Source organism: Pezoporus occidentalis, unplaced genomic scaffold, assembly GCF_034315485.1.
Source record: "Pezoporus occidentalis ecotype Australia unplaced genomic scaffold, CSIRO_AGI_Poc_V1 ctg23, whole genome shotgun sequence".
NCBI lineage: Eukaryota > Metazoa > Chordata > Aves > Psittaciformes > Psittacidae > Pezoporus > Pezoporus occidentalis.
The window spans coordinates 2,262,322-2,288,521 of record NW_026914180.1 but is presented as its reverse complement, the minus strand read 5'-3'; the positions used below and the strand labels follow the sequence as shown (position 1 = coordinate 2,288,521).

At 40.4% G+C, this 26,200-nt stretch overlaps 1 protein-coding gene across 4 annotated transcripts in view; it reads right to left on the bottom strand.

Annotated features, from left to right (window-relative positions):
* Positions 1-26,200, bottom strand: part of LOC134165051 (sodium channel protein type 5 subunit alpha-like) — a 213,711-nt gene that overhangs the window by 74,086 nt on the left and 113,425 nt on the right. For all 4 annotated transcript variants that reach the window (XM_062621392.1, XM_062621393.1, XM_062621394.1 and 1 more), the window contains 3 exons: positions 24,328-24,566; positions 19,913-20,086; positions 18,131-18,487 (listed from right to left, as the gene is read on the bottom strand). In XM_062621392.1, coding sequence (XP_062477376.1) covers positions 18,131-18,487; positions 19,913-20,086; positions 24,328-24,566 — 770 coding nt within the window. The remainder of the gene's footprint in view (positions 1-18,130; positions 18,488-19,912; positions 20,087-24,327; positions 24,567-26,200) is intronic.

Here is a 26,200-nt window from a genome sequence, read left to right as displayed (position 1 = left end):
ACAGGAATGGGGCAAAGGTGACTCAAACCAGTATCAGCTAAAATATATTTACCCCAAATATACTAGGACCATATTCCCTGGTATCAACTCATCTGCTGCCTGTACAAGGTGGGTGGATGTCAGTTCTGTGGCACTGCAAGGGAGAAATCAGTGCAACAGCACTTCTGCCATTCCAGCAATAAAATTGACTTTCTGAAGATATTTACTCTGTGATCTCTTAATACTACTAGAAACACTTGCAAGTCCCCTGTCTTTTGTCTTTCTGATAGTATTTTAAATCCATAAAATCTGATAGACCAAAATAAACAGTATAAAAATTACTTAACTGGGCCTTACCAAATAACCATCAGCTTTTGCTATCATCCTGCATGCTGCTCCCTCTTATTTAAAATATTCAGAATATATGAGCTGGAATTTTGAAAATCTGGTCTTAATCACTCTGGTGACACTACATTTAAAGGGTCCTGTCAGTACTCTTTTGTAAAGTACTCTCTGCAATTACTGTGATTATAAATGAAAGCAGTTTGTAGCACAGCAGATGCCCATGTCTATTATGAACTACTGAATAACCTATTGCTGCACTGAGCACTACCCTGTTCTGAAGTAAAGCGAGATTAAAGCTAATTGTTTCTTAGCTGGTCCATCATACTGGAGTGTCACTGACAGCTTGTGTGGGTCTCCTCTTAATCACTGCAGCAGTCTGGTATGAGTCAATATTTCATTCCATATCCCACTTGGAGGTATTGCAAGTGATGCTGTCTGATAGGTAGTTGAAAACTAGAGTACTGGACATACTGCCAAGCAGGTGGGAGCCCATTAGTGAAGGAGTTACTGTCAGAATCACTTTAGCCATTTTCAACTATGTTTGAGATAACCACGTTGGTACAAGTATCCTGAAAATAAGCACATGTATAGAGAGGAGACACTGCCCAGATCACCAGTGCCAACAGAGTTTGGAACAAATCACAGCATATGTGTCCTTCCCAGTGGCATCCCTAAGGACATGGGAAGGGGCTGGAGGAAGCGACGGGATAAAGAAATACAGAATAAAAAATCTTCTGAACTTTATCTGTTCAGTTCTGTTACATCAACATAGGTGTCCACTGTCTAAGGTTATCAGACATCTGTACCAGACCTACAGGAGATGTGTGTCCTCCTAAAGCTCCAGCTTTAGGGCATGACAGGGTGCTTTAGCAGATAACAGAATGGCAGCATTTAGGGAACTGAATTACTTTTCAAGGATGTAAGCTGCCTCCAGACTCAGACATCAAACCTTAAGGATCTAACAGGGCATCCATTTCAGTCAGAAGAAATTTGTCACGTAGGCAACAGAGCCTGACCAAATACAGGTGACCATGTTAGGGTTGCATGCATCTGCCTGTATGCAGTCATCTAGTCCCTACCGACCCTAGCATGCCCAAGTCACCCTGGGGCAACTGGCCAATAGGACACACTACTATGGGAGATTTTGTCAGAATATTAGGAAGCAGCACTTCCCTGTGAGGGTGGTGAGGCCCTGGCACAGGTTGCCCAGAGAAGCTGTGGCTGCCCCATCCCAGGAAGTGTTCAAGGCCAGGTTGGATGGGGCTTGGAGCAACCTGGTCTAGTGGAAGGTGTCCCTGCCCATGGCAGGGGGTTGGAACTGGATGAACTTTGAAGGTCCCTTCCAACCCAAACCATTCTATGATTCTATGATATGTGTTTAGATGGAGGCCAGGATAGATATCTTACAGCATCTCCAGTGGTGCTAGCCAAAACTGAGTGAAGCCCTAGATCTCTGCAGACTCTGGTGGTAGCTCAGACATCTTTTCCATACATGAACACCTTCATGTTTCACACAAATTTTGTCATCTGAAGCTGAATTTCACCCTATACTTCATTAATTCTGCAGTTCACATAATACTTTGTTTGAAATGCCTCGTTTTCTGTATTTATTTTGGATGTCAAACTACAGTTACATAAGTTTATCCAGATACACCTGCAGGTGTATATAAGAGGTGGTAACATTCTTAGTGTTGTTATTTACCATGGATTATTAAGGCAGTGTTGTTTGCTTCCCAGAAATGCAGCTGACATTTTGCACAGAGAGCTATTTGCACTTCATGCTTTTAGCCAAAAATAAATTTCAAATATCACTCCCTCCTTCCTTTATGAGCAGGTAACCTCAGAGTTGCATTGCCGGGTGTTCAAGTACAGTGAATTGATGTGTAAGTACGTTACGTTTACTTATTCCCCCCATTTCACAACACACTGCCTTTTCCAGAACCCATGACACACTGCATTTCCCTTAAAAGGTTACTAATAATATCCAGTCTTCCTGGTTGCTAACAAAATTCTTACAGTTTAAGTAAAAGAAAACTAAAGACTAATTCAGTTTGTAAAAGCAATGGCATATTTTTATATCCATATAGATCCCCTTAAAGAGAATCCTTTCCAGTGACACTGACCAGCCAGACTGTTGAGAGCAGGTCATTTGTTTGGTCTTTGAGGTTAGGTATCAAATCACAGATGCACTCAGGGAACCCCAACTCATGTAGCATAATGATGTTAGTTAGGCATTTACGCTAATGACAGTATAGCACACTTTCACAGGCTTTCTCACTTTTCATGTCTTTCCAAAGAAGTGACTCTGTGCCATTATAAGGCACAAAAGATAGATTAATTGAGCCTAATGTCAGATACCTCTCTGTAGTGCTTAAACTGGAGGAGTTTTCCTATGGTGTCTGTAGACAATGGAGACAGTCTGGCATCCCAGGAGATGCTGAAGAACTGAACCATCTCTGGTCGTGCCTTTTGAAGCCTGAGCTAGCTTGAGTTTAGTGTTTCACAGCTAGATTAAAGTTAGGGCACTTACCAATGCAAGCCAAATAACTAACACGGAATCACTTGAATAACTCAAGTTGGAAGGAACCCATAAGGATCATCAAGTCCAAGTCACTGCTCCTTGAAAGAAAACCTAAAACTAAATCATACAACTAAAAGGATCATCTACAACTTGTCAAACCCAGCCTGGTGTCCAGAAAATCGTTCTTGGTGTCAGTCTCACACTCCATGCTCCAGACAGTGGTGGCCAAACTTCATAACCAGTTAGCCTTCACCAGATTAGAAGAGAGCTCCAGCTGTTTCACTCCCATCACTGCTGTCACTCAGCTGCATAGAAAAGGCCAGAAAGCCTAGCACCATGAGGCACCTGCCAGGATCGTTAACTACTCATTTAATACTTCTCTTTTTTGCGTGGATAAAACAGAACCCATATATCTCAACCTTTTCAAACCCACTTCTCTGGAAGTGCCTGTAAGACACAACCCAGCATGAAGCTCTTTGGGCACTCCGACCAGTGGAAGAAACTGATATTCTTCCTTCCTGTTTGTTTCCTGATGGCAGAGGACATCTCCACTGTTACTTGGCTAGCACAGATGGGAAAGGAACAGTTTTCTCTTTGGAGACCTTGAGGACTTCTAGCAAGCCCAGTACAATATGTGCCAAGTATTTTAGTTTGTTTATGGTAGCAAAATGCATGAAGCTGCAAAGAAAAACTGCTCATAAAGGAAATTCTGCTTCAAGGAAGTGTGAGATTAAGACAGAGACCTGTAGTAATAGGTCATCTAGCCCATCTCTTTGCTACTAAAGGATTATTCCTTTCGTTGGAAGTGTATTTTCCAATCCTTTGTACATTCCCATCCCAGGACAAAGTTTACTAACAGAGAGTACTCCTGCAGAAAGCAATTTATGTGATCAGTTATTTTCTATATTATCTTTTTTATTATTTCAGCTATTTGTGCTTGGATAAGAGGCTTATATCTTCCCAGCCCAGTTTCTCTTTATCCTGTAATCAATCTCATAATCCCATTCTTGTGGTATCTTAGTTTCTTGCTGTCAAAATGCTGTCAAATATGTTATCACAAGTATTTCATGAGGTCCTTGTTGCCAGGGGCAGGTGGGAGAAAATACAGGACAGATCAGAACTGATCTCCTTGGTGTTTCTTGCCCAAGATCAGCTAGGAAAACACACAGAAATGGGGATATGGATTTCCTGCCTTGCAGCCACAGAACTTCGCAAGTGGACTGTGTTTGATCCTACAAGGCAGGCTAGCAGTTGTGGATGAGAGGTCTGTAGGGCACTATAGTTCCAGCTTGTTGCAACAAGATCTTTTTCTTATCAACTCTGTGTAAATCTATTTGGTGAAATAATTGGTTTGTCTGTTTAAATATAAGAAAATGCAACGAAAACAATACACCAAATTCAGCCTATTTCCCATGTAAAATCCTTAAGCTACTTTATGGTGGTGACAAGAGCAGATGTTCTCCACAGGCAACCAAAAATGGAAGCAATATGGTAGAAATAATCATTGCATATGCAAACACACAAGTGGCTATAACTTCACTGATTTCATGTGAATGATTTCCATTTTTCCTAAGAAAGAAGAGAACAAGGCCTAATTTCCCTCCTAGCCTCACAGCTACCACATGCATTTCCCCTGGCTGTGCAAAACAGGGGTCGCAGAAAGTGTGCTTGAAAAGCAGAACCTTGGGCATGGCTGGCACTCATGCTTCCTTTAGAGGATCAGCTAGGGTTCTCATTATAGACAGGCTAGATAGAATCATAGAATAGTTAGGGTTGGTAAGGACCTTAAGAACATCTGTTTCCAACCCCCCTGCTATGAGCAGGGACACCTCACACTAAACTATGTCAACCAAGGCTCTGTCCAACCTGGACTTGAACACCGCCAGGGATGGAGCATTCACAGCTTCACTGAGTAACTCATTCCAGTGCCTCACCACCCTAACAGGAACGAACTTTACAGTAATGAACCCTTACAGTAAAGATCCAATCCATATGGCCAGAGGAGTTTAAGCCTAATGCGTCTCATCCTAAAATTGGTAGCTGCATGGAAGAAATTAAAAGGAGTAAAAATGCCTTTTCCCTCCATTAACTGTGAAGAACAGTTAAGGTGGGGGATACAGATGTGGCTATTCTCATGCTAGACTCTAGAAACCAGGTGAGATGAATGTGTCCTCCATTCCATTAGTCTTTTCATGGTATTTACCATCAGGCTAGGAGTTTTGCCCACTGTTCTCTACTTTGGGTATTGACACCACATTTCCTTGCAGTTTCAGTCATCTCTTGCAGTCTTTAAGCAGTACAAGGCAGAGAAGTGATGCTGGATAGCAGTTGTGCTCACCCATATTTGATGGTGTGTGCATGGGAGAGGGGAATGGTCACTCTTTTTCTCACTTCAGAGTTTAAAGGGGTATGCATAATTAATGGGACAGATTTCTTGGTGCTGTTTTCACCACTTTACACAGGAGTAAATCTGAGTAATGGAAGGGTGGAATAAGCCCATTAATTACACTTCACAGCACCTTTGTGTCACATAAGATTATTATTTTTTTTTTTAGGTCATTTTAAGCTGCCATTCATCGCTCCCTGCTTTCAGTGGAGCTATAAAGTTGCACTAGCACCAGGGGATGTCAGACCTGGCATGGACTTGGCATAGGTACATCCTGTTGAGAAGGGGAGGCAGGTGAAGGGCTCCACATCAACATTGCTCTTGCTGCCAGTTTGACATGCTGTAACATATGATAAAAATGCCTCTTCAGAGAGGGATGCTGAACTGGGAGGGGAGGATGGTGCTTCCTCAGCTCCCATCTCACAAGGACCAGCCTCTATTGTCTTGTCTCTCCTCACCCCCAGCCTCTGCAGGACCCTGAAACCAGGCAGAGTGAAGGGCCTGCATCCTTGTCACTCTGAAACACAGATCTGAGGCAACCTATGACACTTCTTATCACAACCTGATGGATTTCCCATGTTGTCAAGTCTTTTTCATCTGTTACCCACTACATAGGTATAAATGCACACAGTAACCATACCACACCAAGTGCTGGTCAAACACTATTGAATTGAATATAGTTTTGTTTTTTTTTTTTTTCTGATAACTTTCAGTATTCTTTTGAAAGTAAGAATTATCAGAAGATGACGGTCTGGAAACCAAGTGCTTCCTGATCTGAAAATCTTATTCTCCATGTACTATATGAGAAAGGAGGGTGGGATGGTGAGTAGAGGCAAATAAATTCTTTCCACTGCTAAAGCCACAGCACAAAAACAAACATGTTCCCGCAGGTTTTTAATCAGATATCAAAACAACACTAATTCACCAGCATAGTAAGAGCTCCATCAGAGTTGCCATGGACTTCTTGAGCCACTGTCTAGACAGAAAAAACGTGTTGTCAGACAAGTCCAGTTGCAAACCTCTCCCACCAAGACAGCTGCATTTGTGATGTTAAAGGCTCAACATACCCCAGAAGCATTAGGGAAACTATGGAAAGTTTATTGATTACAAACCAAGAAACAATTACCTTTGTGCTAAGTCAAGAAAAGTGTTTAGCTGTCATGACAATGAGCATGTCAAGGCAATTACAGAACAGGACAGACAACACAGGCTTGGACTGACTGCACACACTTGTGAGTCTTTGCTATTGCTGCTCCCTGAAAGGAGTGAGGTAAGAAACACCCGTATTATCCCTGGAATATTTTTGCTACTCATATGCAAACATCACCTCATCAGTTGCTCTACCAATTATTATACAGCAACTAGACACAAGAAAAAAGCCCTAATTTTGGAAGTTTAAGCTCTGTATTTTTTACCCAGATGCCACACCAGACCTAACCGTGCATGGCTAGGCTCATACGTGGGGCACTGCCCACACAAGGCAGAATGGGATCCCTGAAGTCATCTCTTAAGAATTCCGATCTCACACCTCCCCTGAGAGGGGAACACCTAGCCATGTCCAAAGATTGCACAAAGTTTTGCACTAAGTCATCTACAGGCCATCTCACTGACTTGGGCAGTCACGACTGGAGATTGAGAGAAAGAGGTAATTCCCATTCACACATGGCAGAAAACACCTCAGGAAAGGTAAGCCACAGAGAGCCAAAAGGACAAAAAAATAAACCACCCTAGAAACATAATAATGAAGAAAAAAATACCCTAGTGATAATGAGCGCAGTAAATAATGCCTTCCCTGCAGCCAATATATTACAGCAAAGCAAAATCAATATGAGGGTAGGCCCAGAGACTAGAAAATTAAATCCAAGAGTCAATAAATAATTAATAATCAGCTTTGTGCTTCCCCCCCCCCCTTTTTTTTTAAACGTGGAAAAGGAAATGCATTTCCATTAAAATGTTACTTTCTAAGCAATTTCCCAGGTTTGATGTAATTTGGGTTCCATTACAGAATCACACTTTCTTATTAAATGAAATGTGAGAAGGATACCTATTTAATGAATTTGAGAGGTTTAAGGAGGTTCTGGTTTTTTTGTTTTGCAAATGCAGATTGCTGGGAGGGCAGAACAGTGTCAGAGCTGTCTGCTAGCCAGGAAGGCTTATTTCAGGAAAGCTACAAAGTAGATTTCTACTAGCAATTTTGCATGGTATGAAATTTCCTGCCTTTACAGCACATGGCTGGGCTTGCAGCTTTCACATACCTCTGCTGGAGAAGACCCTCAACTCAAAAGCATAAAGAAATAGGGTGTGAGGGTTTGCTGATGCAGAAATTTCAAAATTATTTTATTTATTCATTGCATTCTGTGTGCCTGGCTGAAATCCCAGCAACCTCCTTTAACGCAAGACAGACATAAAATTGGGGAAGTAAAGGAGAAAGTCAGTGGTGTGGGCTGTCCATCAGAGCATTCTTATGGACATCAGACTGCCAGTCACCTAGAGAGAAGAAAGGAACTGAGACCTAGGCAGCTAATCCATTTTGTGAACTGAAACTTGCATCTGCAGTAGTAAACAAAGACGAGCCAAGGCCTGTTCTTCCTCCCTGAGGGTAAGCAGCTGACCTCCCTTCCCCGATCTTCCCCCAGGGCAGGACTGCTTGTGGCTGCTGTCCCCAGAACACCCAGCCACCAGCTGGGACAGGGTGGCCAGGGAATGTGCTAACCAAGACAAAGGAGGGACACTCATGTTTGAGTTCATGCCCTAACCAGTTTATAGATGTAGCCACCTGCCTGTGTTTTCAAGCAGAAAGACTTCAGCAGGCATTTGGCACTTGCTGAACCTCCCAGAAATGGGATGGCATGACATCTAAAAGTGGAAGTTAAGAGAATGACAGGAGAGGAGAAGAGGCATGGAAATCCTCCTGGAAGAAATACCCATACAATAGAATTTGTAGCACAAGCAGCATGAGGATGCTTTTAGTTGTGCGGTTGCAATAAATGAGTACACATGACAGGGACCACAAAGAGAATGGAACTGATAGCAGGGAGAAGGCAGCAGTGACAAAAGGGGACGAACTGAGAGTATAACTTCTTGAAAAACATCCATTCCCAAAGACAAATGAAAGCACCTCTTTTCACCTCCTGGAAAATTCAGCATTGAAAATGTAAGTATACTTCAATCCAAATTCTAATATCAGCACGTATTATCTTCGCGAGAAAATATGACTCTTACCTGCTGAAAGCAGAGCTTCTATACAAAATATTGGCTTGGTCAAAAAATAAAACTCCCTTTGCATTGAAATAATTGCAAAAATTTCAGATGGTTTCAGGGCAGAGACTTGGATTTTTTTTGTGCATTGGGAAGAGTGAAGTCACAGAATCACAGAATCATTAGCCTTGGAAGGATCAACTGGTGGTCATCTAGTCCAATCCCCAAGTCAAAACACACAATTGGATGGATCTTTCAGAAGATATCATGAAAGGCAGAAAGCCAAAGCAATGCTGAAAGAGGAGGAGATCTGCTCAAAGCATGAGACTAGGAAGACTACAGCAGAGATATGTGTTAATATCAAAGAGGGAATTACTATAATCAAGGCCAGAGCTGGACAAAAGGAAAGAAAATAAATTTCAGGTAGAAGAAAAATAAGAACTAATTTAAACAAGACTAGCTAGGCATGATGCAAACAAAACAGAAAGAATAAAAGGTAACACATGAAATCTAAAGACAGGGAAAAAGAACAGGAGAGACGTAAATTGCAGAAATGTGTTAAGAAGTATGAAGAAATAAGTTCTGATTCTCTTTTCCCCTGCACTGTTTGCAATAATATATTTAGAGATTCTCCTCAGCAAATATGGCAGGTACTTTTACTGGATTTAGAGAAGTGTAACAGAATAAGATTCAGACAAGCTGACTTTTCAGAATAGGAGGAAGCATGGGATGGCAACAGGAGACCAAAGGCAGGACTCCTTTCACTGCAGGAACTTCTTACTCTACAGTAAGACCCATAAAAGCAGGAAATTGTTATCTAATCCTGTGTACTATGTTTTAGTTTCCAAACATATTCTTCAGCATACTTCCTTGGGAAGCCAGAGACTATGTTGCCACATACATGTTAGTTGGAGAAATACAGATATGAATATGCACTGTACATGGAAAAGATAAATTCCAGTATCTTTTAAATATCATACACCTCCTAAGAAGGTTAAGGCTGTCATAGTTAGCTGATTGTTTCACATATCCCTTTGAACAAGCTATTCCTAGAGGCAACTGTTAAAATTCAGTGCTCACTGATGGTTTTTGTGGGGAAAGGTAATATTTTTAACTGTTTTTTGTGTTGTTTTGTTTTTTTTTTAACAAAAGAGTTAAGATGTTTAGGAGTAATGTATAATGTATTAAATTTGTACCACCTGGTCAATTTTAACATTAAAACTTTCCCTGAACACATGCTAGGAGGAATTCTGTTGTCATTACCCTTTCAATGACATCCAGACAACTTGCACAGTGACATTAATAAAAGGAGACACATTTAGTTGTTCCTACCTTTGCACACTCTTGTCCAATTAAATTTGACTTAGTGTCCTCTAGATTTTTAATAACTACCCAGCTATTAGCAAGAACTTAACCACTGACAAAACCCTACTTACACTACTAACCAAGGACAAATGTAGTACAAAAAATAGCAGTTATCTTCCCTACTGATGCCTACTGTATTAACAGGGCTGCAGCTTTTATTTTGAAAACTTTGCACCTCTTCAACCCCCAGACTACAAGCAAACCTCAACAAACATTCCACTAGTATCATCTTTACAAATAAAAAATGTATATGTACATATATATATACATATATGTATATATATGGTGGATCCTATTAAAAATATTTCATTTTGCCAGTAGTTCATATAATGGAGTCAATGCTTCAGCAATATTTTTAGAGAAGCACCTCTGACTTGGAAACACAATTAGAAAAAAGGTGTAAGGATGATTTCCAAGGGACAGGTTGATTGAACTTATTTATTAGCATTATTCTTCCTCCATATTTCTGTCGTCTCACACCCATGCGGGTTAATGGGAGATAGTTTCATATTCCCTTATATACATACCTACGAAAGAGCACGAGCATTATTATCAGATTTTATTCCTCTCTGATACATCACAGTGACTCATTTACAGATCAAGAAGTAATACTTATAATTATACTGATGAAATTCTGCACCAAATGCCAAAATCTGTCACAGCCCACCAATGAATCCATTTTGGATTATTGCTTTGGGGAATTCCTTATTTCACAGATGAAAAAATAGTCCAGTTTTCGTTTTCAACCTTCTTTGAGCTGCATTAGAAGCAAAAGCTTGCTCCTCTTCTGTACCCCAACTTTTATTATGATTTTGGCTATTTGTATTAAAAAACAGATCTACCATCCTGTGGATGGATGTTGCAGGAAAAATACTGGCAGATTTTAGTAGATATATTCAACATTGACACCATATAGTACAGTGAAAAAAGGAACTGAACACACTTGTCCCCTAATACATGATGCATGCTCAGATTTAGTTACTAAGTGCCAAGATTCAACTCTTCAGAAGAAATAACTGAGCCTGTGGCAGGAATCATAAACTCATAAATCTGGAGTGACAGAAGGAAGCAGATTACTTTTCAGGAGCTCGTTTTGAAAGTAGTTTCTCCTCCCATCTGTTCTCAGGTACACTTCCCTCATCTCTCTAGGGCAAAGCAGCCCTTTATCTCCAAGCTTTGAATGGAGTCTACTTAATCTACTATACAGTGGCACTTCTGGAACCCAGCAATCTTTGATGGTCCATCATAAATATCCTAAGGTTCATTTCCCCAGACATTCTAGTATCAGCATCTGGTGTTACACATAAGGGTGGAATATATCTACCCAATAAAAAAAAAAGATAGTTATTTATGTGGGAACTCCTAAATCACAAAATTTTTAAAGCATGGAGTCTTAGGCAAAAGATTTGTCTTCAAAGTAACCCATAGAAGAATGCAAGCTTTCCATCTCTGCTAGGAGTCATCCGTAGCAACTGCACTGATTGATCATTGGTGTCAGGATTTATCTTTTTGATCATTACATGCTTCTGTTTCTGGTGGACCTTTCATTATACTTGAGGATGCTTAATACTTAAGTAGGTATAGCCAGATATTTGCTTAAAAGCATCCACTTCCTAGGTGCTCTGCTTCCCAGATGCTGCTCAAGCGAGGGTGGATAATGGGGAATACAAACAGAAAAAATTGCTCCTGGAAAAGTGGGCTATGAAGTAGCTGGCATGGAAAACGTGAAGGCAGAAGCCAGGAAATGTGCTGAGGTTTAGGTACTTTCCTCTGAAGTTTGAGTTCTCCAAACTCAAATGCTGGATATACCTGCTGCCAGCCACAAGCACACATCAAAAGAAGCAAAAAGGATGGTAACATGCTGACAGTTGTTTTGACTATATCATGCCTCTGTCCCCAAATGCGCTTATTCATGTATTCCAGGCTGCTTTTCTGCAAAGCTGCACGTGACTCAAGAAAGAAAATTCACCTCCCTTATGTAAGTGTCCAAATTGATGAAATAGACTCAAATGACACTTCCACTGCTAATGATCCTTTGAGCTCACTGGCTTCTCCTAGACCCTCTAACTCTCCAGCCCCTATCCCCAGAATTCCCCAGCTGTCATTATGGCTCCTGCAGCTTACTGATGAGTCCTCCTCCTCCCCAGTGGCACCCCACATGAACTCCACTTTGCAGATTTTGCGTGTCCTGACTGTTACTGACATACCTATTGTCACCTGTGTGCCTGATGGCCTTCTGAGCTGATGTTACCAAAAACACTAATGCATATTTCCAGAATGCTGGGAGCTGCTGAAAGAGTAGATCAGGTGAATAACTGCATCCAGGACACGAACATGAAGGTACAGAGGGAAGGCAGTGCTCACACAAGGCCTGTGACAACCTGAACTTCTCTTTGAATCTCACATGGATGCACATTTCCTTGCTAAATGCTGTTCTCCCCCAGCTTTGTATAGTTGTATCTTATCACCTCTTCCCTCCATTGTGCAAGAAGTGGAAATGGTGAGCCCAAGGAGAGTACAAGTGGTGGTAGAAGTACAATATACAAAGCCTGAGGACACAGACCTCTCCTGTGGTTTGAAGACTAGAAAACTAAAACCTAAAATGTTGTAACTTTGGACTGTAATACATTCTTCCCAAACTTGCTTTAATTTTCAGCAAGCAGTTTAACCTAGTATTTTCAATTAGGAGGTGCATATTAGTTTATAATTCCCGTTTGTTTATCTTAATCATCAGATACAATATAAATACTACATTTTCCTCCAAGGAGATTAACTTTTATTCACAGAATGATGTCTTCAGTGGCCTCCATGAATGAGAATATGTTTGTCATTAAATGCAAAAATAATTACTTGATTCAGGAAGTCTTGCTGCAACTCTTGAGTTGTATATTTCTCTAGGGACAGACAGTAAAAACCATGAAAATAAGGCTTCGGTAGTTCTAGATTTGTACATAATTTGTGAAGAAAGTAAGAAGATAGCTGGAAAAATGCTGTCATACATCATCAGTGTTCCTTTTTAATTTGTTTATTGACACAAGGAATCTTAATGAATTAGGCCTCATTCCTTTGGCATAAAGAAACCCTTAGTCACCCTGGTAAAGCCTCATGGTCTTGAAACCCCCTGATGTAATGCCTCATGTCTGTTAAAAATTGTGAGTCTTGCTCTAGCTTTCCTCAGTGACATTCCCATCATGTCAGGCAGAAATATCAGGCAGAAATATGTCTCATTTGAAGACCTTCTTTGACCATCATAATATGATTTGGCTGCCTGAGCTCTTGAAATGTAAAATTGTAATCCACTTTTACCTAGGCCTGTTAGATGTCTAGCTATTTTGCTTATGATTTCACCACAAGGGACAGTGATAGTTCTCTGTGTCTATTTCACTTAAACAAAGAGAAAATCTGACACATTACCATAAGCTTCTTTCAAGCCTGCTTGTGATCTGCTGGGAAACCTGCAGTGATAGAGATGTATCAGTATTGGGCGGGACAGGACTTCATGGCTAGTTCTATCCTAATAGAATTGTGCCTAATTGAATGTGCCCAGGAACATTTTCTGGCACTGAGGACAAATGTGTAAGATCATCTTCCTCAATATTCTTAAACTTCTTCAAGGCCTGCACTGACCACAAACTTTCAGCTGGGGTAGTCCCTTGCCTTTGAAACCCACATACAGTTGCCCAGCTGATGGATTTCGACAGGGTGGGCTACTGGTTCTCCTACACAGGTGGCCACATACACCCCCTCTCATGTTCCTAGACTGGAGAACATGGTGCTCATGTAGTAACACTCAGTAGTTAATTCTAGGAAATGCTTTCAAGTAGAAACAAAGCCCCAGTGCTGGAGACCAGACAATCCAAACGGCAGCCCCATCTTACAAGTTTATACACTGTACATCACAGCTACTTCTTTTGTGAGTTTTTTGTTCGGTTTTCTTAACTGCAAACATCAAACTAAAGGCAACATTAGCAAACAAATTTTAAAAAAGCAAACAAAGGTCATCAGAATGAAACATTTATCACAGGCCTTTCCTTTGTTCTTAATGTTAAAACAAATAGAAAAGAAATAAAACAATCTGGATAGACACAAATTTGCAGGCACACATAGAAAGTGATCTTGCCTAACTACAGGGTTACAGACATAGCTAGTAAGCATTCAAAAGCCGCATGAGACCCAATGACTCCTTATGTTACCTAGTGTCTGTCACTTAGGAAAGTGATTCAGGGCAGGAAATTGCTTGAATTTCTTCTTATAGACTAAGCTTCATATATACCTGTAGTCACTTCTCTTTCCTACTTGAACAATTCTCCCAACCCCAATCTCCCTCTTGCACATTATTAAAGCCAAGATCTATGATAAATGGCTCTTCATTCCCCTAACCCTTATCCTCCTAGGACATTTATTTTCATCCATGTTGCACTGATGGTGCTCATGAAAACCTTCTACTGGTAGGTAGATAGACTCTTGGGGAAGAACGTGTTGAGGTGGAAATACTAAGAAGTTGTCATTCTCCGTAATTTGATTTCTTTCTTGCCTTACTGCAGACGTGTCTCTGTCAGAACAGCTGTGGTAATGTCATTTTATCAACAGACTTTGGCTGGTAAAGATAGAAATGGTGGTAAATGAGACTTAATGACATTTTCTTGGCATCTGACTAGCTTAAGAATCCACAGATTTTGACTTGATGGAGGTTTATCAGCATTTTCCCAGAACATCTCTTCAAGGAACCATGTTACACTGACTTGTAGGAAGGACATATAGGGTGGGACAAACATCTATTTTTCCAAGAATGTGACTGGAAGGTGCTCTTGGGTAGCCAAGTCAAGCCACCTGCTAATATGGGTTGTTTCCTTCACAAACTTACTAAGTTCTATCTCACACACTAGTCATCTGGGGCTAGTCAGTCTTGCTGGAAAGTCCTCCTGAACAATCTCATTGTGCTGTCAGAAGTTTCCTCTCCAAAGCCAGCCTAAAGATACCCACAGTGATTAATATTCCTTTGTTCTGGGATGAGCAATATCTTGTCACTTACTATTCTCCTGTCACAATTATTCTCCTTCCATGCCTAGCTCTATGTTCCCCTCATCATCTTCATATTCTGATATATTCCAATACTGTGCTTTTCCAGTAGCACTTAGTCTTTCTTGAGCATCAGTCATTAATGAGGTATATTGCATATCTAGTATTGCAGATCTCTATGCAACAGCATTCATACTTTCTGCAATTACCTTTCCTAATATTTATTGGAATATCATTTATTTTTTTCATGGGTGCAATGTATCCATACACTGGTACATCATACTGGTTCAGTCAGCCGAAGGGATATGTACATAGGGGTATATACAGCTAAATTTGCCTCCCAAGATTTCAGGGACAGAAATGGGTACTTTTAGAGGCTATTTAATCTGATGCATTTTAGATGCCTTTTTTTGGTAAGATATTTTATGACTTCATGGATTCCATTAACCAGATCTGACTGCAAAGGCTTCTCCATGCAATTATCTCAGATGTAGATGTCCACAGTGACTGATACATATACTTTTATTATCCTCTCAAACATTTTGTGTTGGTAAGCTACTTGATCATAACATAAATTCTTAAATAGGGTTGAGTGCATGACCTTACACTTTGTATTTCATAATTCCATGCATCATGCATTAATTCAATGATGATGGTTATGTATTTTTTCCTACAGGATAGCCTGATACCCTAGAAATTGATGGTGCTTTCTACCTTCATGTTCTCATAAAATATCTTTAAAATTTTCCTGAGTGAATAGTATTTCCATGGACAGCAGGCAAAAAAAAATAAGAAAGAAAAAAAAGCCTGGGGCTGATCCTAAAAAAGCAATTCCAGCCTTATATTTCATGTTTCAGGAAAATTCTGAAGATGTCAGAATTTCTTTGGTTACAGACTCTACACCCTGGCATGCCTGTGACTCCAGGAAGACAAAATCCACCATGGAAATGCAGCAGTGAATTACCAGCTTTGTGGTGGATTGGGTGGTGAATGTGCCATGAAAGTGCTAGGGGATATATGTTTATCAGGCAGAGGTGAGACAACACCAGTTCAGAACCTCAGCCCTGAGGGTGTGTTAATGCACTGCAGCTGTTAGCTTGGGTTAATGCTAACTGATGCTTTTTGGGCGCTGTCTATGTCATACACAGCCAAACTGGAGCATGAGCAAAGTCAGATAGTGCATTTCTGCCCTGCATCAAGTTGCCCTTCACTTGATGGCATTTCAGGAGAAGCTGGTATAAAATAGGCTTCATCCAGGTAGCCAGCAGAAGAATAAAAGGGTGGCTTGGCGAGTATACACCATGCACACAGAATGAGGTTGGCAGGTTGTTGCATCTGTGATTGAAGTGTCAGTTTTATTCATGCACGTTGTTAGCACCCATTACACTCAATTGTCCCCTGAGAAGTGGCTGGTGTCACGCTTGACTCTCCTGTTGGCTGACCTGCCAAAGTAGGGGGCACTAGGGACTGCATCACTACCCAAACTCCCCTTCTTCTTCTTAATAATTCTTGTCATGGCAATTTTCCTTATTAACCTCAGTAACATACACATACGTAGGAAATATGTTAAGCCCTTCATAAAACTTAACATTAAGCATAATTATTCACTTAGCAATTTCAGAAGCTCTTTCTTACAAGTGAGGGAGAACTATTTTATTATATCTAGTTTGGCTTTACCTTCCAAATCAGCTTCAAATATTGTAAAAATGCCATCTGACAATAACAGCATAGTCCTATTGTGCCAAAGGCAGTTACACAGCACATACTTTCCAGCTATGTTGTAAAGTTTAGTTCTTTGAAGATGACTCAAATATCAGCTGACCCACAGTAAAAATAGTTTCACGTGCCACTGCATTGGTCCAAGACATTTGCAGCAAGTATAAACACAAACCAAAGATATAAGATTCACTAAAATTCCTTTCAATAGCTGGACTGCTCTCTAACATGAAGTTACCCAGGGCACTTACTAACTTTCCTGGTTTTTCTTCTGCCATTCCTTTGAATTTATGTTAGTGAGACTTGGCAAGACCTGCAAACTGAATCACCAAAAGTACCATAGAGTTGTAGTGGTTGTAACTCTTCCAACACCAGTTTGCAGCCTTCACATCAGTAGTTGAGGTCTGCTGTGTATCGCTTAGCCTTGCAGTTGGGAAAGTGACCACAGATACTACCATAAATACTGCCAGATGTGACAAGAATTTGGTGATGCCAGAGGAATAAGATGACTTTCTCTCTAGCTGCTAATTAACATCTTGAATTATAGAATAATAGAATGGTTTTGGTTAGGAGGGACCTCAAAGATGATCTAGTTCCATCCCCCTGCCACAGGCAGGGACACCTTCCACTAGACCAGGTTGCTCCAAAATCCATCCAACCTGACCTTGAACACTGCCAGGGATGGGGCAGCCACAGCTTCTCTGGGCAACCTGTTCCAGTGCAGAACTAACTGTTAAAATGTAAATTAATGTAGACAAAACAATAGTCTGTTTTTCTACAAGCTCTTTCAAGAACTTTTATATTCAAGCAGCTGAGAACAAAAACTTTGGGTACTTCAAAGCAAAACAAACCCTAAAAGCAATCAGTAGCAAAACCCAATTTTTTTTTTATAGCAGCACCTAGTATTAAAAATCTCTCTACACAAATAGTAAGTCCATTAGAGCCTCAATGTCAAAGACGCTCTGTTAAGCTGAACAAGCGAAACATTTCCACAATGATGCAAGCCAGCAAAGCGCTCCTTAAGATGTCAACAGGGAAATACAATTCAGTCTTAATAGGTTGAGAGCTTATGTAAGCCATGCTTATATGACAGTCTATTAAAAAAGCAAGTGAGCAAGTGACGACTGCAAAAATAACCTGTAGCTTCCTAGAACATGCAGGCTAAAGACATGAAAAACTCCACTCAAAGACAGGGTGATAGCTATAAGGTTCACATGTTCTGGACCAAAAATGAAGGGAAATAACATCTCCCAGTATAGTGACAGTTAAGATGCTATTCCCTCCTGTGTAGGAGAATGATATGGAATCCCTTCAGCGCCATGAGTGGCCTAAGAACTAAAATCATTATAACTAGCCCATGTGCCTTTCTCCTGGTAAAGCATTATCTATTCTTCTGCAAAAATGAGTAAGCCTTCATTCCTAATTAGTAATGCAATGCTAGCAATTTTGTATTTGGGATATGAACAAGTTTCTCTGGGCAACAACTTGGTTCATGGAATTAAAGCCATGGAGCAATATTAGGTTTGCTATTTCTGGATCAAAAAATGGTACATTTGCACACACATACTGGGAAAAGGAGAAAAAGAATCTTGAGAACTCACCACCAGGTTTCCTATCACCATGACCAACAAGAAGACAAGAAGGCACAGTGGCTGCCCAGCTACTTCCATGCAGTCCCACATGGTCTCAATCCACTCCCCACACAAAATTCGGAAGATGATGAGGAACGAGTGGAAAAAATCATTCATATGCCACCGTGGCAAACTGCCAGTTGTGCTTATCTTCTTCACATTGTCTATGTAGCTTTTCCCAAAAAGCTGCATTCCTACCACAGCAAAAATAAAGACGATGATTGCCAGCACAAGAGTGAGGTTACCGAGGGCACCCACTGAATTACCAATGATTTTGATGAGTGTATTTAAGGTCGGCCAGGACTTTGCCAACTTGAAGACTCGCAGCTGTGAACAAAACATAAACAACAGTGTCAGTTCACAGAAGCAACATACATTTCGGCTGATGAATTATTAAAGTGCATAAAACATGAAAGACGCTAAATACCACAGTGTGTGTGGTACAAGGTGATTTTAGCCATACTTCCTGTTAACCTCACTAGTACTATTAATAAAATATCAGCTGGGCTTCTTAGATAAGAATTCAGTTTTCCAGAGCTATGCTCTGCCTTGTTAGATAGACCTGCTTTTAGCGGTGCATTCCCCCAAAATCATAATGACTGGGGAGAAGATGGAAGGAGAAAAACTCAGGTCTTAGTATTTTCTTTTACATTGTTTTTTCTCCTCAAATTAAACAGCCTGGCAGGCATCGGGGGGAAGGGGTTTTAGGGTTTGATCCCACACAGAAAGAAGAAATTCCTCCGTGTTTCAGAGCAAGCCTCAGCCAGATGCTATTAGCTGTTAGCTCCCAGGGTGAAAATCACCTCTGTGCCGGGGATCACGCAGTCTATGCACGACCCACGTCCCACTTTAGACCTATTTTAAGGACGTAAATGGTGCCTAGCCCTTGTGCTATGTTTTCAATCGAAGGTTAATTTCAGCCCTATTGAAGAAGGATTGCTCAAAAACTAACAGGAGACTCTCAGGATGTAACATAAGCAGCGAAAATTTAGCATTTTTGAGCAGTGCAGAGAATTTTTTGGGGAAAAACTCTTCTGCTAAACGTAATCATAAGGGCTTATTTTCCTGGTCTTTCCAAGTTGTGAAGCCATATCATGGCCAGAATGATTAGCATGGACATCCTGGTACATGAAGTGCAACACAAATGTCAGGCTGGCAAGGAAACTACTTTTCTGTTCCAATATGCCAGCAGTCTCTCATTAATAGAATACCACTATCCCGTGCATAACAAAGAAGCTAACAGCTAAGGAGTTCCCGTGAAAGACAGATGCTATGTTATGCTGATCAGTTCTAGGAAAAAAAAAATCATCCCGTGAATAATTCAAAGACATCTTCTTTTGACAACATTTAAAAGAACAGTGGCATGTTTAGAACATGATTTAGGAATAACAACTCCTAAAACAACATAGTGGCTCTTGCATTTCTTGGGCTATCAATTATCTGCTGACTATGCTAACAGGTGTACAGGTATAAAATGGCAGATTTTTATTACAAATTGGAACTCAAACATTTTAAGTGTTCTGTAAGTACCTGGCACAGCTAGAAGGAATCAAATTATGTTCTCATTTACCCTGATGTAAATCTGGAGCAATTCCATTTATCGCGCAGCCTATAATTACTGTCACGTACTGTTCACCAGTTTGCAGCAATTAAAGTCTTTATCGGCAGATGCGTTTTTAAGAAAATATGTTGCATTCATGTCAGTTTATATATCATAAAAGAGGAGGGGTGAGAACAGAATAAGACCATTACCAATCGAAAGGAGCGTAAAACAGACAGGTTTCCCATACTGGACAAACCCAGTTCCATCAGGCTTAGAATAACAATTATGCTGTCAAAAATATTCCAGCCCTGCTGAAAATAGTAGTAGGGGTCAAGGGCAATTACTTTGAAGATCATTTCTGCTGTAAAAATCCCAGTGAAGACCTGCAGAAAGAAAATATGAAGTCAAAGTAACCTTTTAAGCACACCTCTTTGCTTGCAGACTGATACAGGTGAACACAGCAGAAAACAAAACCCCAAACATTTTACAAGCAAATACTTTATTTTTCATGCCTGGTTCTTTATCACTATTACAACTTTGTCTCATCTTTTCACAGTAATATTTGACACTGCTGTAAAGTTACAGTGACATCCAAGTTCAAGCTCTGGATTGAAACATACATTTCCATCTCCTTCAACCATCTGAACAATCCCAATGGTAAGAGAAAAAGAAAGTGTAAAGGTGCCTTTTATAGAGGTTAAATCTATTCATTTCAGTGGAGAAACCCAAATAAATGGATCGTGAGTGTTGAAGGGTATTGGGGTTGTAGTGTTCCTGCTGTATTATCCCTTTTCGTTATTATTGTCAGTATCAGGGCAACATAAGTCTCCAGTCATTCTGAGGTTATAGCTGACAGGTGATTAGAAATTCTAGTTTGAGTCCTAGACATTTTTTTTACAAATACTCATGGCAATTTTCTTTTGACAGTGTCTTGGGAACATATTGCTTATTTATGACCCAGTTCAAATGTCATATGGCGGAACTTCTAATTGGAACACTTTTCTGTAAAGCAACATATAAATGTTACCTATGAGGCGGGGGGTGGGGGGAGTGGTGGTGGGATGGGAAGGCTACTGACAAAAAATTCAGTTTTAACACATTTCTGGCAAAGTATCTCAGAGAATCAGATCTTGTGCTTTCGTATGCCTCCTTAAGTAACGTTTTAAGTGCACAACATAAGGCTACAGTCAACATGAAATGACTAAATGTGGGCACTAAGTTCTTTATATACAGTTTCATTTTCGTTCCAAGTCCCAGTACAAGCTACACAGAGATTTATGTTTCTGAAAAAATCTCTATTGTACATATATATTAAAGCACACAGTTTTGCATGAAACAGTCAACATTAATACACTGTGCTGGTTAAAAACAAGGGGGGAACCCAGAGCACACATATTAGTAACATAGAGTCAAAGAGAAGCATTTTCATTCAAATAAGCTAGATTGCAGCATTATCCCAGCAAAACTAATCAACTCTGAGCAACAGAGATGAGAAACCCCGTAAGATGTAGAAGGGAAAAGTTAAAGTTATGTAATTATGATACTAAGCAATAAAATTAGATAAATAAAAAATAAATTTCATCAGGAAAATAATACCTTGAGCTGCAACAATACCTTGGAATGTATCAACATCTCATCACCATCCCTTACCAAGAACCCAACACAATGACCTGTCTCATACTTCTAACTAGCCAACAATTTCTGAGTCATGGTAATCAGAGATACCAAAGCTTCCCACCAGAATGCTTCAATTTCCCTTAGGACAGAGGAACAAGACAAAACTGGATGTCCGTGAAGTTGTATCTAGGGGACTGCCTTAAAAACCACAATACCAAGCTGCATACATTATGCAACCATCTTGCTGAGAAATGACTCAGGAGGATCACTTTCTTTGCCTGAATCATTTTAATCAATAGCCTTCTGAGAAGGAAATGTCACGGTAAGATAGCAAAATGTCTGAGCCTTCCTAAAGGCATCAGGAATCACGTACATGTACCAGCTATGAATTTCCATCAGCAGCTGTCAGATCACTGGCACCTGGTACACACTGACTAGACTTGGACAAGAGGCTGGATACTTAAAGTGATAAAGGCTGGAAAGAAAGCAAGTAACTTAGCATCCTGCTGGAGCCAAATATGACAACGGTGATTTGGAGAGCTTTGCCTTTAAAAAACAAATTAATAATCTTTTATCTATCATTTCAGTTATTTAGGCTTAAACATTGCATAATGGTATCTATTTCTAAAGGAAATAATCAGTGAAATCTTGTTCTAGCTATCCATTTTTTAAGTGGTGGCACCACATAGGCAGATGAACCATGTACACGTGCTTGTATGGCCTTCTGATCGCATTTGAAAATGTTTATTTCTGTAAGTGATGATCTAAAGGAGCCTCAAAGTAACAGATGCTGCATGAAGTAGATGGACAGAGAAGTAGATCTCCAGTGACTGGCAGTGGATAAAGAATAGTTCTCGGAGAAAGGAAATCCATTGCCTACTTTCATTCTTTCATTTGTTTTGAGGAAAAAATGGCAAAGATTTCCCCTTTTTAATATTTCCCCCCATTTAATACTAGTGTAATAATTCAAAAATGGTTAGATGCAATAGGAGGACAATGGCCAGCGAGCAGGGGGTCAGAGGAGGGGTCTGTCAGTCTGTGGTTTAGGGAATGCAATCACCTGGCAGCCTGCCCTGGAGCAGGGACTCTCTTTCATAGGAAATTGCAAAAAAAAAGTCAATTTTCATTACAAATGACTTTGCAAAATCCTCCACAAAATGGAGTTACCTTCCTCTGACCTGCTCTACTCACAATCAATCCAGTTATGTGGGGGTTTAAGTAAAGCTCGTGATGGGGAGCTGGGGTGGTTTGTCATCTCACAGACCCATCTTGGGATTCAGGGGAAAGGGAGCCCATGCCATCAGCCTGTTACAAAAAATATTAGCAGGCTTTTTTTTTTTTATTTTCAACTTTAGCACAAAGAGGAGAACTAGCTCCAGGAAGCGCTGAGGAACTCAAAGTGAGATTTTGGGGTTTGTTTGTTTGCAAAATTTAGCAAAATTGGTTTGCAATTTGTACCTCTGCCCATTGTTTCTATTTCCTTGTTGGCACCCTGCTCAGCCCTGCTCAGTCCCAGCAGGTCTGCAAGAGCTATGTTGGTAGGAGGGATGCCAGGAGCTAGAGTTTCACTGCTTGTGGTCTGCAAAGAGAGAAGCTGGTCTGACAAAAGCAGAGTAAGGGATACATTTACCAATTGCCACAGGGGGAAATGGCAGCATTACCACCTGCTCTGATGGACAGCAGGTCTGAAGGAGTATTTTTAAGTCATCTTAGAAGGCCACAAACTGTTGAGCAACAACAAGGAAGGCTAGCTGCAAAATGGAGCTGGATGCAGTCCTGTGAGATGACTTTCTGAGCTACCTTACCTACTGCTTTCTGCAGAGGGCAACAACATGGGTCTGAGGCAAGAGAGACCCAAACAGATTTTACACACAGAGATTTGCCAAGACGCAGCAGCTGAAAAACTGGAGACCGGTCTCACAGCCTAAGAGAAGAACCTTAACCTGGCCAAGAAGGCCCAGAGCTAAGAATAACAAGGTCCTACAGGATAATTATGGTCCTACAGGATATCTTTGTTTCTACCACTAGATTTTAGGGGCAATTCCACCATTCCATAGCTAGATACCCTGTGCTTTTTCCAATACAGACTCTTCTAAAATTAAAAGGATTTTAAAGCAGTAAAACATGGTAACATTTAAACATAAACCCTGAGAAAGACGATTAAAGAAAAAGCTTCCGTTTTGTAGTAACTGCAGAATTTTAGTGGCCCCCTGGGTTAACAAACTGTACTGCATTGCCTCTGGAAAGGCTTTTCTGCTGTCCCTGCAGCTTGGCTGTAGATCTGTCACTCTGCTTCTCCTCAGAGAAGTGCGGTCTCTGCTTACTTTGCAGTTCTATCCCTGGGTGCTCCAGCCTGCACGTTCAGAATTTCCCCCTGAAGCATTAGCCATGTTTTGCTCTATGTCCCTTCTGCCCCAGGGTTTGCGTGGGACCCAGTACACGCTGATGGCTAAGGCAGGGAGGCACAGCAGAACACACGGAAAATGTAGCATAGGCACCTTCCCACATACATATCTACCTATGACCAAAGAGCATTCTATCTCTCTCTCCAGGATCTATCTTGCCTTGGGTTTGGTTTTCTTTTCCTGTAGATTTTTTGGGCTTTGGTTCTTGTTTGGTTGGTTTGTTGTTTTGTTTTAACTTAAAAGTCATGATTAGTCACCAAGAACTGCCTTATCATTGCTTTAACAGAAATCCCAAGTAAACCTCATTAATCCTCTTTTTTCCTTAAACAGATACAAACTTGAAACTTATCAGGAACAGCTCAGAAACGTGGCGTTATTGGTTACTAACAACATTAGAATATGTTAGCTTCACAATACAGACCACTGTCTTCCATTCTTTTTTCTTCACCCTCAGGAAGAAGTGACTGTGGACTTACTTGACATGTCATAGGCAAAGCGATGCTGACAATGTATCAACAAAGGGTCTTCCCAAGCTGCAGCCAAAACTTTAACAAGCGGGCAATATACTCCTCAGGTAGCACTTCAAGTTAATGTTCACTTACCAAATTGCCTATGTAAAGCATGTGGTCAAACTCCTTCGTCATCTTATAATGCTCCAAGGCCATGAAAAGCGTGTTCAGCACAATGCAAAGGGTGATGGTAAGGTCGGTAAATGGGTCCATTACCACAAACTTGACAAATTTCTTGATTAAAAGCCAAAGCGGGCAACAATCCCAAATGAGAAATTTAACAGCAAAGTGGTTCCAGCAGGGAGGACATTTCTGGTGTGATTCCTCAAGCTCTAAGTCACAAGCAGTAAAGTAACAGTCAATTCACACTGAGTTATAGGACAAGAGAACACTTAAAATGACTCACAACATAAAGGAAGGCCCCTGAATTACCCCAAACTTTTTTCTAGGATAAAATATTTCCATCCTAATAGGCTGGCAAATTACACACTTTGAGGGTCTTGCCAGTTGACCTGCACTTAGCAGACAGTGACTTATTCTAAAAGTAATAACCTTTTAAAAGTGTCAGAAGCAAAAAGAGAGAATCACACTAAATATATAAAATTCAGCATTATATATAGGCTCAGATTTTCACTGTTTTCCAGTTTTCCAAGTTCATATGGATAAGAATACTCTATCTTCATTTAAATTAGACTGGAATAGTTTTTTCATTCCTGTGCCACATTTTAGGAGTATCTTAAATATACCTTTTAAAGCAGTTAAGAGCTGAAAGAGCTTAAATCCAATATTTAGAGCTGATTTAATCACTTGAGAGCTAGAGTACCGCTGGTTATCCCTTAGGTTTCTGTTCTTGATGTGCAATCCAAACAGGCATTTAGTGTCTGATTTCTTCTAAAAGGCCCACATACAAAATCAGGGGAATTCATAAGTCAGTTTGAAAATGCTACTAGGGCTCCAATGTGCTTTTTAGAGGTGCTTTTAAAATATTACCTAAAATACAACTTTCATATGTCCATTTTACTTGAGCACAAAAGAACTGAAATAGCTTCATAAGTATAATTTGCATTAAACAGTGAAAAAGAAAAGCCAAAAAAGACAGTTAATGGCTGAATGATAATGATTAGTGAAATAGCTTAATGCTTTCCTTTTCTGATTCCTTTATAGGCATGGAATGCTGTATAACAGTCTTAGTCTATATAATTAGAACCTGCACTGATAAGAGGAAAACTTCAGCCAAGGCTGTTATTTCAATCAGTTTATAAACAGCCTCCTCTCTCAAGTCAGGATGCATTCTCCGTGCATTTGTTCTCCATTGGACAACAGAACTGAGGTATTAGGTGTCCTCCAGCAAGCTTTTAAAATATCAGATTATGTCCCGCATGCACAGATTTTGTACAAACATGTACTCTGTTCCGAGATCTCTGGGAAACCAAATCGCTGCCGAGAAATGATTATGTCTTTTCCAGCCTCCAAACAGGGTTTAAAGGTGTCTAAAATGATGTGAGAACCCCACATGATGGGGGGGGGGGGGGGGGGTGGGGTGGGTGAAAGATGTGAAAAATACCCCAATCAATTTCAATGTAAAATCTTAATTTTGTATTTTTATTATTTTTTTAACCCACCTCTGAAAGTAATAAGGAATTTAAGTCAGTCACTTCCCAAAGGATCTAATTTTTCCAGGTAAATCCATACTTCTCATAATCACTTCTAACCAACCCTGCTTACTCCACTATTATTAATTTGGGGACCTTCACAATGGGCACACATCAAATGAGAGACTCTTTTCCCTGAGGCTCCACATTTGAGAGAAGCTCCTGTAAGTCCAGGCTGCTACTAAAGAGGGCTGGTTCATCTCTCAGCCTCAGCCATATGTTATTCCTCTGTCCTTTTGCCAGCTTTTGTGCTCCTGCTTCTTGTGGGTGAGCTGGTTCTACTTATTGATCCAGCTGAAAACCAACTGTTCGTA